At 55.9% G+C, this 12480-nt stretch overlaps 5 protein-coding genes across 5 annotated transcripts; 4 read left to right on the top strand and 1 right to left on the bottom strand.

Annotated features, from left to right (window-relative positions):
* Positions 1-774: 774 nt before the first annotated feature.
* On the top strand, positions 775-2161 carry M406DRAFT_46122 (family 43 glycoside hydrolase; the record flags this gene model as incomplete). Its single annotated transcript, XM_040924293.1, has 2 exons — positions 775-921; positions 1016-2161. 2 exons carry the CDS (start codon positions 775-777, stop codon positions 2159-2161), a joined length of 1293 nt encoding a protein of 430 aa, XP_040773128.1.
* A 376-nt stretch (positions 2162-2537) lies between these two features.
* M406DRAFT_332539 (Glyoxalase/Bleomycin resistance protein/Dihydroxybiphenyl dioxygenase) lies at positions 2538-2978 on the top strand (the record flags this gene model as incomplete). The annotated part of the gene is made up of 1 exon (XM_040920754.1): positions 2538-2978. The coding sequence occupies one exon, from the start codon at positions 2538-2540 to the stop codon at positions 2976-2978; it is 441 nt and encodes a 146-aa protein (XP_040773127.1).
* A 235-nt stretch (positions 2979-3213) lies between these two features.
* On the top strand, positions 3214-3967 carry M406DRAFT_103049 (uncharacterized protein). Its single transcript, XM_040915039.1, has one exon. It carries the CDS (start codon positions 3425-3427, stop codon positions 3590-3592), a length of 168 nt encoding a protein of 55 aa, XP_040773126.1. The 5' UTR covers positions 3214-3424; the 3' UTR covers positions 3593-3967.
* A 4641-nt stretch (positions 3968-8608) lies between these two features.
* On the top strand, positions 8609-8989 carry M406DRAFT_224081 (cytochrome b5; the record flags this gene model as incomplete). Its single annotated transcript, XM_040915676.1, has 1 exon — positions 8609-8989. A coding segment is annotated over one exon (381 nt), but the record flags the coding sequence as incomplete, so codon positions are not given.
* A 91-nt stretch (positions 8990-9080) lies between these two features.
* M406DRAFT_347383 (uncharacterized protein) lies at positions 9081-12456 on the bottom strand. Its single transcript, XM_040922285.1, has 6 exons — positions 12166-12456; positions 12036-12095; positions 11881-11963; positions 11647-11798; positions 10744-11546; positions 9081-10630 (listed from the first exon to the last, which is right to left on the bottom strand). Exons 1-6 carry the CDS (start codon positions 12200-12202, stop codon positions 9300-9302), a joined length of 2466 nt encoding a protein of 821 aa, XP_040773124.1. The 5' UTR covers positions 12203-12456; the 3' UTR covers positions 9081-9299.
* Positions 12457-12480: the final 24 nt, after the last annotated feature.

Below are 12480 nucleotides of genomic sequence, written 5' to 3'. Positions count from 1 at the left end.
CAATAGGCGCGATTTTCATTATAGTTTTGGAACTGGAGCAGCCAGAATCTCTCTTCAACACTCCAGAACGGAGGTGCAGAGGTGCCAGTCTGGTGCTGACTGCCCCATCGAGGCACAGGCACTGAAGTGCCGGGCGGAAACTGAGCGGCAGTAAAGCGGTACATAGCGATGGCACTACAGTACATTGAGCTGCTAAGAACCCCGCATCTGCTGGCGTGATTCAGTGTGGAGCCTCGCCTGAGCCCTGGAGCCCAGCCTCCCCCGCCCCTGCGGCGTGTACATGGCAGTTGCTCCATTTGCATTCTCAGTGCCTGCGTGGACACTTTCTTCTAGCACATAATGAGTTACGGAGCCGTAACCGCAGGCGGAGGGGAATGGGGAAAGTGAGTCACTTAGCACAACAGACCTATTCCCATCTTCCTCAGCTGTTTGTGCTTTATCTTTTGGATTTGGCAACACATGGTATAGTGTCTCTGTCTCTTCCACTCAATATGAACTTGTAAATTCTGTTATGTATGTACGTTCTGCTGTGTGCTCTGTATACGACACATAGGCACTGCAGGGTGATCTCCTCTCATGGACTCGGACATGGGGGACGACCTTCATGGGTTGGTTTGGACTTGGGACGAATGAACCCAATTGACCACCCAAACAAATATGGACACTCCGTCTGCTTCAACCTTTTCCAACCCTCTTATCTAGTCAACAATTCATCACTCTTTTCTCCCTCTCTCACACATCATCATCTGTCACTTTTCCTACCTCTCCTCGATCATGATATTAACTCTCCAGGAGAGGAGGCGAGGTCTCCTCCTGTTCCTCTTCCAAGCTGTGTTGCTGTCTGGTCATGTCCTTCTCGCCCGTGGCCAGTCCTTCGACCCTAACGCAGCTAAACCTGAGATCTGGAACCCTCTGAACGTGGTGCGTGCTCGGAAAGAGAGGGCCATTTTGTATTCTTATTCTTTTGTGCCTCTCTAACAAAACAATGCTTTGGCGTCGTGTAATTTTTTTTTAGGGGACCAACAAAACAACGAACACCACTTACAGCAACCCTATCTTCACCCAAAATGTCGGTGACCCGTGGATATCAAAGTATACCGATATCGACGGCCAGCAGTGGTATCTATTTACTTATACCACCAATGACAACATCACCATCAGGCGGAGCAAGGCCCTGACCGACAACTGGGACCATGCTGAAGAGCGTGTCGTCTTCAACCCCAACAACACGGGCGGCGAGGCCTGGTCCACAAGTCTTTGGGCCCCCGAGATTCACAATATCTCTGGTACCTTCTACATCATCTTCACCGCGACCCCAGATGCAGACAACCCTCCTCCGCTGCAGGATGCCCTCTGCCCCATCAACTGCCCTGCTGTGAACCACCGCATGTTTGTCCTGGAGGGCGGAGGGCCCGACCCGTGGCTGTCCAACTTCACCCTGAAGGGCATGCTCGATACGTACGACCAGTTCGCCATCGACGGGACCTACTTCTTCCACAACGACCACATGTACCACGTCTACTCGTGCTGGCAGGAGAAATACTCAGCCTGGCCTGCCAACCTCTGCATCACGCACATGTCGGACCCGTGGACCGTCGACACCAGCTTCACAAACCGCAGGATCATCTCGGTGCCCAGCGAGCCCTGGGAGAGGGTCCCCTACGGGCGGCCAGACACGCGCCTGGCGACCAACGAGGGCCCGCAGCAGCTCGTCAACCCGACCACGGGCCAGAACTTTATCATCTACTCGGCCGCCCGCGTCAACACCCCCTTCTACTGCCTGGGCCTGCTCGAGCTGGTGGGCGACGACCCCATGGAGTACCAGAGCTGGCGCAAGCACAGAGACGGCTGCGTCTTCCACCAAAACTCCCTCGAGGGCGTCTACGGCACCGGCCACGCCAGCTTCACCACCAGTCCGGACGGCTCCGAGCACTACCTGGTCTACCACGCCCAGACCACCGCGGAGCCCCTGGGCGACATCTCTCGCACCGTCCGGGCGCAGAAGTTTACCTGGAACGACGACGGTACCCCCAACTTCCCACTGGCAAAGAATGGACCGTTTCCTGTGCCGGCAGGGCAGAATGGGCAGGTCATGGTGGCTGGGGAGGATTATTCTTTCTTGTCAAGCCAGGGGGGCGATACTTTCCAGGCCATCATGTGACCCTAGCCAGAAGGTGTCTGCTGGATTGCCATGAACTGAGGATCAATGATGTAAATGAAAGACGGTCACTATAGTACCGCGTCGTGGATGATCCGGCTCGACGAGTGTCAATTGTCGGGACCTTCTTATTTTCCTTCTCCGGAGGGCTCGGGAGCCTCCATGGATGATCCGATCACCGTCCCTATGCCTCCTCGCATTCATAAATTCATACCACTTCCCACCACCAGAGGGGACTCGTGTATTTGTTTTGTCGAGAGTCATCAGTGGTAATATGAGATAATTTTTACTTCTCATTTACATCTCAAAGGCCTCAAAAGCAGTTACACAACGACGACGACTACTACTACTACTATCACCACTAGCAATGACAACCACCATGGCTCTGGCCGGTGTCCACCACTTCAAGCTTCCTTCCTCAGACATAGACAGGACCGTGGCGTTCTACACGACCCACCTTCCCCTCACCCACCTCCCAGAGCTCAACCATGTAGAAGCCTCGACGGGCTCCGTCTATGCCAAGATCCTCAGACACACCCCGTCGCAGACCACCCTCGAGATCCGCAACGCGCCCGAGCAGGCCGCCCGGGAGAGGGGCTGGGACCCCATCACCTGGGCCGTCCAGGGCTACTCGGACCTCGTGCGGTGGAGGGAGCACTTCATCTCGGCCGGTGTCCGCCACACGGCGGTCTACAAGGGCGTCACGGGCTGGGGGCTGACTGCTGAGGATCCGGACGGGAGGCTTGTTCGGTTCTATACCCTGGAGGAGCACGGAATAACGGCTGACCTGGACCCTGCCGTTTCCACCAAGTTTGAATGAAGGCTTGTCACGGTTGTTTGGAGGTAGAGAAAAGCCCAAGACAAGGGAGGGGAAAAAGGACAAGGCGATAATGACCAGGAGTCTCTGTGCCACCCGTGACAACAGCGCCGACAGTTCATGAGTTCAGGACAGCCCAAGTTGATGATTTGGCTGCTGGAGGGTATGGGATGGCAACAAACGAGCTTGTAAAAGCGGCTGTGTGATAGATTTCAGTAAACATCATGAATAAATCTTTGGCTGCACCGTAATTGAATTTGTTCTTTCTAGGGCTACTTAACTAGTAGCACAGTAGACAACCCAGCTCTCACACATGCGACGATTCTAGCATGTCCAGTGACGAGTCCCATCTCTGGACTTAAACTTGCTTCATCTTGCTCATTGCCCTCGTCTTCTTTCTTTTGTTCTTCTTCTTCTCCCTTCTCCTTGTTACTTTTGAACCCATTTATATGTACCACGCCTCTTTATGTCCAGGTCTTTTTCGGTGGGTGACTGGGTGGATATTGACAAGACGAGAATTTGAAGCAGCAAACTTCCAAAAAAAGACAGAAAATAATAATAATAAATGTACAGATTTCCGACCAATCCGTATCCGAGACCGCGGTATATGCGCGTAGGGTATCCGTGACAGTATGTGAACAAAGGAGACAGAAAATCGACAAGTAGAGTGCACAAACAACAAAGATGACGGTGCTGGTGAAGTACCGTCCGACCCAAGCCCTGCCAGGTCCTTCACCATTGAAAACTTTATCAAGAACGCCAAATGCAATGTATCCAACCATATTACCTTCCAGCGGGTGAATGAGAACCGACCCAGACCAAAGATGCGCGCAGCAAGCTTTCCCACGGCCTTGAAGGAGAAAATAAAAAGAAAAAGAAAATTTGGCGTAGTGCCTGGAGTGGAGATGTTGGGAAAAGTCAAACAGGCAGGCACATACAAGGTCCGCCGCCCTATCCCACAATGCTATTGCCTCCGTGCGTTTCTGTAGCCGAAGAGGGAAGTCTGCGCCTGGCACTTCGTATCACGGTGACTCCCCTGAAAGAACGATGCCACTATCCCTGTCTTGAGCTGCTTGTTTGCCGTTGGCCTCGCCAACAGGCCGCAGACGCTCGATCCGCAACCGCATCGTCTCGTCGGCATCCTCATGTTCGCTGTCGTCTGTCACGTCCTCATCCTGGTCAAGCACATCGCTGCGCTTCTCATCGTGATGGTCCCAAAGCGCGGCTCCGTCGTAGATGAAAGGCTTCTCACCGTCCTCGGGGGCGCCGTGGCCACCCACCTCCACCTCGCTGACCCGGACCTGATAGGCTAGGGCCCTTTGACCTTCCCTGATCAGCTCCTCCGTCCAGCCCAGGCACCTCTTCAAGCTCTGGTTCATCTTTTGGCTGTCAACGAGGAGCTGCTGATGTTTAGACAGGTCGACCTGCAGCCGCTTCTCATCCCGCTTCCGATGCCGTGCATCTCTCGCTGCCATCGTGCTGGGGCTTGTGTGTGCGGAGCCTGTCGAGTCCGACTCGGACAGCTCCTCCGAATCGAGGTCATCATCGTCCGCATCCAGCCCTGAGCCCTCTTCGCTGAGGTCGGACAGGTTTAGGTTGTTGAGCGGGCCCTCCTGCGCTTCGCTCGCCGTGGAATCGGAGACAGTCCGAGACGGAGCGGCAGTGGTGCTGACCGCCGAGGAGAGCCGGCCTGCCCTGGACAGCCTTTTGAAGCGTCTTAGCTCGTTTGTCTGCTTGCGCAGCTGGCGCTCGAGGGTTCGGTTGATGGCCTCGAGCGAGGCATTGGTGATCTGCAGATCCTGGACCTTGCGCTCACGGCGCGCGTTGGCGACGAGCTCGTTGAGCGGGTCATTGCCGCTGGCCGACTTGGGGCTGGTGAGGCCCGAGACTATGCTCTCGTTGTCGTCATGGTCTTCTGCGAGCTCCTCGGCAGCCTGCAGCACCGAGGCCATGGACAGAGCCGGATTGGTGAAACCGAGCGGAGATGCCATGGGAGAGCTGGACGGCTGGACAGGGTCGGCCGCCGAGCTTCCAGAGCGCGAGTGGCCAGAGGACCGCCTCGGAGGTGTCTCTGCGCTGATGCGCCGCAGGCTGGCAGCGTTCTGGCCCAGGTGAGGCGCTGAGGCGACTATACTACGCCTCTCAGCTATGGTCGGGCCGGCCGAGCTTTGGGTCGGGATATGAGGCTGAGACGTAGGCTTGGGCGGTGAGGGCGCCCTCGGAGGTGCAAGGGCGGGCGACTGGGAGGCGAGTGCCGATCTCCCCGACGCGGCCCGAGAGCTGGTTGAGACAACTGAGCTGGAACCGGAGGTCATAAGGCTGGGTTTCAGATCTGGAGTCCCATTGGCGTACATGAACTTGCTTGCCAGCGGGTCCTGCGAGGGAGCAGCCAGTGTGGGCGAGTATGGCGACGAGGTTGTCATGTTCGGGCTAGATCGGGAAGGCAGATTGTTGCCATTGGCGTAGAAAAACATCGAGCCCTTCTGCTGTAATGTTGCTGGAGCTGCTGCTGCCGTCGATACTACTGGTGTTGGTGGTTGGGACCTGGTCTGGGCTGGCGGTTTGTCGGGCTTCGGGGCGTCGCTCGCGTAAAAGAACTTGGAATCACGTCCAACCGCAGACGAGCCATTCTGTTTCGTGTGGTCGGCAGCGTGAATAGGCTCGGGCTGGCGAGCCGACCTGCGGGGGGCGGGCGCTGCGAGAGTAACGGTCTGTCGCTGAGGGGCGGATGTAGGCGCCGGCCTGGAAGTGGTGTTGATGGTGGCAGCGGACAGCTTGGGGGTGCCCTGTGTCCTCCTGGCCAGGGTGGGCATCTGAGGCTGCTGGCGCGACGCCGAGGTTGTCATGGGACTAGATCGATCGTACGGCATCCTGGCCGAGGAGGACGAGGAGGTGGTGGTGGCGGCGGAGGAGGTCAACGAGGCCACAGGCGGCTCTCTGGTGGTTGAGGAGCGGGAGGTGTTTATGTTCCTCATCTTGTCGGCAGCATCTTGCCGGGTAGAGATGCGGTTCGCTCGGTGGGGCGGGTAGCAGTTCGGGTTGGGAGTCGGTGTAGGAGAAGGAGAGGGGGGAAGAGACAGTGGTGACGAGTCGGAAATCGAAGGCGAAAGCGTGATGTGCTGATGAGTTGCGCGCAGGATCGATGTCCAGCAGACAGGATTAATTGTGCTGCTATAGAGCGTGTAGGGTGGGTGTGTCGCGTAGAGGTCGATCGCGGTCTGACTGTCTGTGTATGATGTAGTCGCGGTGGTTTGTTGGTTGTGTTAGTGGTGGTGGTTGGTGGCAGGTGTTTGATGTTTGGTGGTGGAGAGATTGGAATGGTTGGTTGCGAGGGAACCGCTGTAGAAGTGAGGAGTGGGTTTGGGCGCTGATGGATGGGGCGGCTTCTCTGCTCTTTCCCTCTATGAGAGATCAGACGGAGAGACATAGATGGGGAAGGGGGGGGGGGGGGCGAGAGTGGGGAGAGTACAGGGTACTGGCCTGCTGCACCGGGCTCGGCATATGTCTGATGTAACAATTACCTTCCCAGATGCTACTGTCTAAGTACACTGGTATACTAGCCAAGGGCGTCCCGGGCAAGCCCTGGAGGGCCAAGCGCGGCTTTGAATTGGGACTGCAAGCGGAAACGAAGTCGTGGTGGGACGGCATTTGATGAGGCCATGACCAGTTGAACCTTCTTCGATTAACAGGTAGCACTGCAGTACTATGCAAGGTATATACGAACAAAGCAAGGCAACAATTTGAGTATTCTTCTGGCATCAAGTTTATCAGTGTAAAAGTCATCTCGAAGTAAATGATGACCTGGAGGTACTTGCGCGAGATTGCTGTGCATAATTGACTAGATTGCATAGCATATCGTGGATACTTCTTTTCCTCTTACAGATATCGAACTTGTCCACCTACACGAGCGGCAACAACATGAGAGCGGGAATTGTAATATCACTGTTACCCGTCAACATCCACGAGGGCTCGAGGTCGACTTCCAGACTGAGGGAAATTTAGATCTGTCTGTCTGTCTGTCTGTCTGTCTGTCTCAATGTATCCCTCTTCTCACCCTCGTTAAATGGAAGTGGATCTCCTCTTTTTTTGGTATTGGCACCTGAAAATGAAAACAGAATGAATAATGGGACTGAGGACGGCGGGGCGGCCGATGGGGCAATGCCTTCTCTCCTCCTTTTTCTTATTTTTTTTTTTAATATTTACTCTATCCTTTTTAATCCCTCCTCCTTTTCCTCCATCCCTCCATGCCCCCTTTCATGCCTACTCTGCACTTACCTGCCCTCGGTGTGTGCACATTTTTCATGTCAGGTGTCTCCTCTCCACCTGCGCCTGGCGAGTCCGTCCTCTATCTCGAGAAGAAGAGCAGTGGTATGAAGCAGCAATCTGTGCTGCGATGCCTGCCAGGTCTTCGCCTGAACAATTCCAATCATTGTAGATAGTATGCAGTATGATGTATGTATATAGATCTGTTTTATATGCCGTCCCGTTCACGCCTCCAGCAATACTGAGGCATCCTCATCCCTGCCCCTTGCTGCAGGCAGAAACTCTGGCTCCCAAGAACCCTAGAACCCCCTCCCGCTATCCCTGCCCCTATAGCGCCGTGTCATATTCCAAGCAGCATAGCGTGTCTAGGTGCCCTTGACCTACTAGCATGGTTACATACTATGTAAATAGGTATGTACTGTAGGACCACCTGGTGCACCTGTACTATGGTAGTAATTAGTGAGAGCATGATTGGGTCTAACACAGACCCTTCTAACCCCTCCGCTAATCTTTTCACATGCGCCGTCGCCAACATCAACCACACCCCCTCTCTTCCTCCCTCACTCTCGCACAAATTCATGACTTTTACCAAGGGCCCCCGAGCAGTCTGACCGCTCCCTGCTATGGCGCTGATCGGAATCTCCCTCATCGTCGCTTCCTTCATCTTCGTCTGCCTGCGGCCCCCAGAATGGCTACACAGCTTCCTGAGCACTTTGGGACAGAAGCGGCTGGGTGATGGTGGTCCATCTCCTCCTCGTGCACCACCGCCACCACCAAGACGGCCGTCGCCCACCATCAACTCATCCGACCCTGAAGAGGACGAAGACATCAAGAAGGATGGCGTGCAAAAGCCGGCAGCACCGTCAATACAGCCACCTCCCCACCTAGAGATCACTGACTCTAGCTCGGAGGTCCAGGAGAACGAGGAGGAGGAAGAGGAGGAGGGACAAACAACCCCGAGGGCAACAACCCCGACCCCAGGCAACGATGTCGTACCTGGCCTCGTCATTCCAGAAGCTTCGTCGTCGTTATTATCGTCGACAACTGCACCCGATGTCGTGCTCCAACCGCCCACGGCCGCATCCGACCTTATGCCCCCGCCGCCCCTACCGACCACCACCATCAGCCGACCGAGACCCAGCGGCATCCCTCAGCCTAGGGCGTCCACGTCCTCCTCCTCCTCTTCCTCCTCACCCTCACCACGGCGCATACCCACTCTAAACGGGACCCTCGACCCGGCTCCCACACGCGAGCGTAACCTTCCCGTACCCCGGCGTGGCGCACCTCTCTCTGGACGCACCGCGGCTTCATCCTCCTCAGGCAGCAGTCTCTTCCCGCCTCCCACGGCCACCTCCATCCCCAAGAAGCCATCGAGACAGGTCGCCCTCGAGCCAGGCCACTCCCCGCTCGACTGGGCTCGCCTTGCCCAGTCGCCCACCTCCGACCTGCGCGGCCTGGGCCCCGACGCCCCGTACTTGCGCGTCACCCCGAGCATGCTGCGCCAGCAGAACGGCCGCAAGGGGCGCGACGCCTGGACCGCCTTTGGCGGCAAGGTCTACAACATCCACCCTTATATCCCCTTCCACCCCGGCGGCGGGCCCGAGCTGCTCCGAGGCGCCGGCAAGGACGGCACAAGGTTGTTTGCCGAGGTTCACCCTTGGGTCAACTATGAGACCATGCTGCAGTCCTGTTTGATCGGCCTGCTGGTGGAGGAGAATGAATCCGGGAACAAGATGGAGGAGATGGACTGAGCGAAAGCGTGCTCTCTTTTCTCTCCCAATATTTGAGACGGAGGGGAAAATCACATCGGCGCTGCTTAGAAGGACTTGCTCTGGATTGTTTCATGGTGGTCAATAGATTTTAGATATATGCATCATAGACGCTAAGCTACACAGCACCAGCTAACGATAGGTATTCAGATAGAGGCCACCTGTACGGCTACGGTTGACTGAAGCAAGAAGATACCCACTATCCCTTTTGAGAGCCAGAGAAGTTCGCTCCCTCCAACCTCCCTCTTTGCGAGATGCGCCCCGCACGATCGTGTCTTTGGGGAGGGTCTGTCTACTTGCGCTTGCCAAACCTGAAGCTCAGACCCCCGTCCTCACTGTCCTCGTCCTCATCGCTGTCTTGCTGTGTGGTCCTGGTCACCCGGCTCGCACGCCTCTTGGCCGGCTTCTCCGCGGCGGGTGCTTCCAGCGCCGCTCGCTTGCCCGTAGCCGCCTGCGTGGACGCACGCGTCTGCTTCCGGCCCATCTGGCTTTGTTGTGTCCCCGCCCGCGAAGCTGCCTTGCCCTTTCGTGACCGGGCCGGCCTGGCAGACTCCATCTCCATCACGTCCGGTAAGGAGGACGCATCAACGTCGTTCACTCCAGTATCCTCCTCCTCCGCCTCACTGTCGCTGCCAATCACTACGCTCTGTTGAGTTGCACTGCCCACCTGACCTCTGGTGGTCCTGGCTTGGGTCTCACCCTGCCTCTGTGAGACGCGCTGGCTCTGTGTGTTGCCCTTCTTCTGCTGCTTCTGCGGATTCTGCAGCCAGTAGTCGTCACCAATACCGTACTCCTTCATCCTGACGGGCTCGAGTGAGATGATAACTTTGGCCTGCGGACGGACTTGCCTGTCTCCCTGCTTCCGGAATTTTTTAAAGTTCTTGAGCCCGTTCCATCTCGGGTCCCATCTCCTTTCCTCTTCGGCGTCCTGGCCCTGTCGTCGTCTGATCTCTATGGGCTGCACTGTCATGGAATCTCTAATATCCCTGAAGTCAATCTCGCCCTCGTTGAGCTGGCGGCGGAGAAGCTCATCCTCGGCCTGTCTCTGCGCTTCTTCTTCCTGACCGGCTTGGATGAACTGGTCGAGAAGCTCGTCACCAGACTCCTCGGCAGTCTTCTTGGATTTGCGACCCTTTGTGGTCTTGACTGTCGCCTGGGTCTTGGTCTTGCCTCCTCTACGAGGTGGAGACTCTTGCGCCTCGGCTGTTGGAGCGGTCGTTTCTACTGCCGGCAGAGGATCCTCACCCCCTTCCAAGCGCAACCGTTTGATCCGTGCAGCTGTCGGCGCCACCTCTTCCATGATATCGCGCTCTGTGGCATGGCGCTTTCGCTGCGAGGCCAATGCCGTCGCTAATGGTTGTAGGGGACCGCTGACATCGTCTGGCTGCGTCATGAACATGCCCTGCGATTCTTCCCGCACAGGAGCGTTTGATTGTGGTTGTTGTTGTTGAATCTCTGCTGGCCCGTCATCATTGTCACTGTCCGGATCGACATTGAAACTCTTGAATCTGCTTTTGGGTGCAGGTCGTTGGCGACCCCTCCGAGCAGGTCGTGGTGGCGGAGGCGGGGACGACTCGACTACTGTGGCATCCTCTGGGGGGTTGTCAATGTTCATGGCATTATCTGCAGCACCAGCGGTTGGCGCGATAGGATCCTGCACGGCTGCAGGAAAGTGAGCTTGCGTGCTGCAATTTGGTATGGCTCAAATAAAGGGGGGAAGGAGGGTGGTGACATACCTGACTCCCGAGGAGTGGATTCCACCTCAAGAGGCCTTCTCAACTGCGCAGGCTCGACATCAAGTATGGCAGGGAGCAGGTCGCGCGATTCAATGGGCCGGTGATCCAGCCGAAGTGCCACCTGGTTGTAAAAGCTCAGGAACCACCCTGCGTCTGCATCCTCCCCAGGTGGCACATATCTCACGACAACCACTCCTCTCCCTTCGCTACCGTCTTCAAACTCGCCCAAGCCCTTCTCTCCAGCAATCCCTTTCACATAGCGAATGAAATCGTTTATATCTGTCTTCCCTGGAAAAACCTCTCTCAGGAGGGCTTTTCCTTTTGCACTCGTGAGGACCGGAAGCAGTTCCTCATAGCGCTTGCGCTCGTAAAAGACAAAGGTGTACCCGTCAAAGATTTCCTTTCTTCGCTCATCAGGTGCGAAAGCCGCGTCTGGCTGATCAGCGCCGGGACCATCAGTTCTGGGCGGCAAGTACTTGGTCGCATCCGGCCAGTTGCCCTCGAAATCCTTTTCCAGCCGGCATGTCTCGGCACCGTTGCTGTCGTTGAGTTCCGGTTGAACAGCGTGAGCAATCGCATCTGTGAAGGTCTGGTTGACAACGAGCTGTCCATTGATGAGAGCCTGAAGTACTCTTGATGTATTCCGCCTCTTGCTGACAACATATGTTACGTCCACCAGGCGATTGTCGGTAGTATACTTGATATCAATGGGCTCGAGCGTCTCTTGTATGAGAGCCATGGCGCCTTGCTCGATCTCGGCCTTGGACAGTGAGAAGCTGATGACGACAGGATTCCACTTGATACTGCCAGGACGTCTAAAGTCAGACTGAAAGTCTTTTTTCTTCTTCGAGAAACACCCCCCCCCCCCCTCCTTTTTCTCCCTTCCGATAGGACATGGCTTACCGGAACAGGTCGTCACAGTCCCCCAGCTTGATTGTGTTGTTATCCTCACTCAAGATCAACTGCTCGCCTTTGATCGACCTCCCATTGATCTGTGTCCCGAGCTTTGTCTTGAGATCCTCAAGAGTGACGGTAGAGCGGCTTCGAGGATCCGCCTATAGTGGTGTGCAGACACCTCTCATGGTTAGGATGTCGGAAGGACAGGTCAAACAAGGGAAATCCATTTTTTGAACTCACACCTTGTCCCTGGAGGACCTCGGCAATCTCGATGGTAAGGTGCTTTCTTGAAATGGTCTTGTGCGGAATGCAAATCTGGCCAGCTGTGCGGACGGTCAGATCGGCAATGACGCGAAGTGCTGTGAGTGAGACTGAGACAGTATAGAACTGAATACCTTCCATGGGGGTCCTGCCAAATAGATACCGCTTCCCTGGGCGCAGCCAAAGCTTCTTGCCTGTGAGCCACCCCTCAAGGGTCAGCCGCTGCCTTGAAATCTTTATCATATGACTTGGTAGTTTACTTACCTCCGAAGGCGTTACCGTCAGTCTCAAGGAGCCACATTTTTGGCGAGACTTTTTGTTGTCGCAGCCGCAGTGAGGAAGAGGGAGGACTTGAGAGAGGCGTGAGGGGCGTGAGATGTGGCTTAGCTCATTGATGATACACTCTCTCTCTTGGGGAAGACATGATCCAGAGCAAGCAGATACCGAAAGACCCAGGAGTTCTGAAACACCTTCTGATATGTGCTTCCTGGTACAACGATGGAGATTAGATGCACCTTGACGCAGAGACGGAAAGATCTGGATCGTGATGGTTGGACGTATGCCAGGAAGGCTGCACAG

Source organism: Cryphonectria parasitica (assembly GCF_011745365.1).
Source record: "Cryphonectria parasitica EP155 unplaced genomic scaffold M406scaffold_7, whole genome shotgun sequence".
In the NCBI taxonomy this organism is placed as follows: domain Eukaryota; kingdom Fungi; phylum Ascomycota; class Sordariomycetes; order Diaporthales; family Cryphonectriaceae; genus Cryphonectria; species Cryphonectria parasitica.
This window is presented reverse-complemented; position numbering and strand designations above follow the sequence as displayed.

Excerpts from the sequence above, each read along its gene's own strand:
- M406DRAFT_103049 (XM_040915039.1), top strand. The coding sequence starts at position 3,425 with ATGTACCACGCCTCTTTATGTCCAGGTCTTTTTCGGTGGGTGACTGGG.
- M406DRAFT_347383 (XM_040922285.1), bottom strand. The coding sequence starts at position 12,202 with ATGTGGCTCCTTGAGACTGACGGTAACGCCTTCGGAG. Across the intron at positions 12,096-12,165 it reads TGACGGTAACGCCTTCGGAG|GCAAGAAGCTTTGGCTGCGC; the intron begins GTAAGTAAACTA and ends GGTGGCTCACAG. Across the intron at positions 11,547-11,646 it reads GACTGTGACGACCTGTTCCG|TATCAAGTGGAATCCTGTCG; the intron begins GTAAGCCATGTC and ends ACGTCCTGGCAG.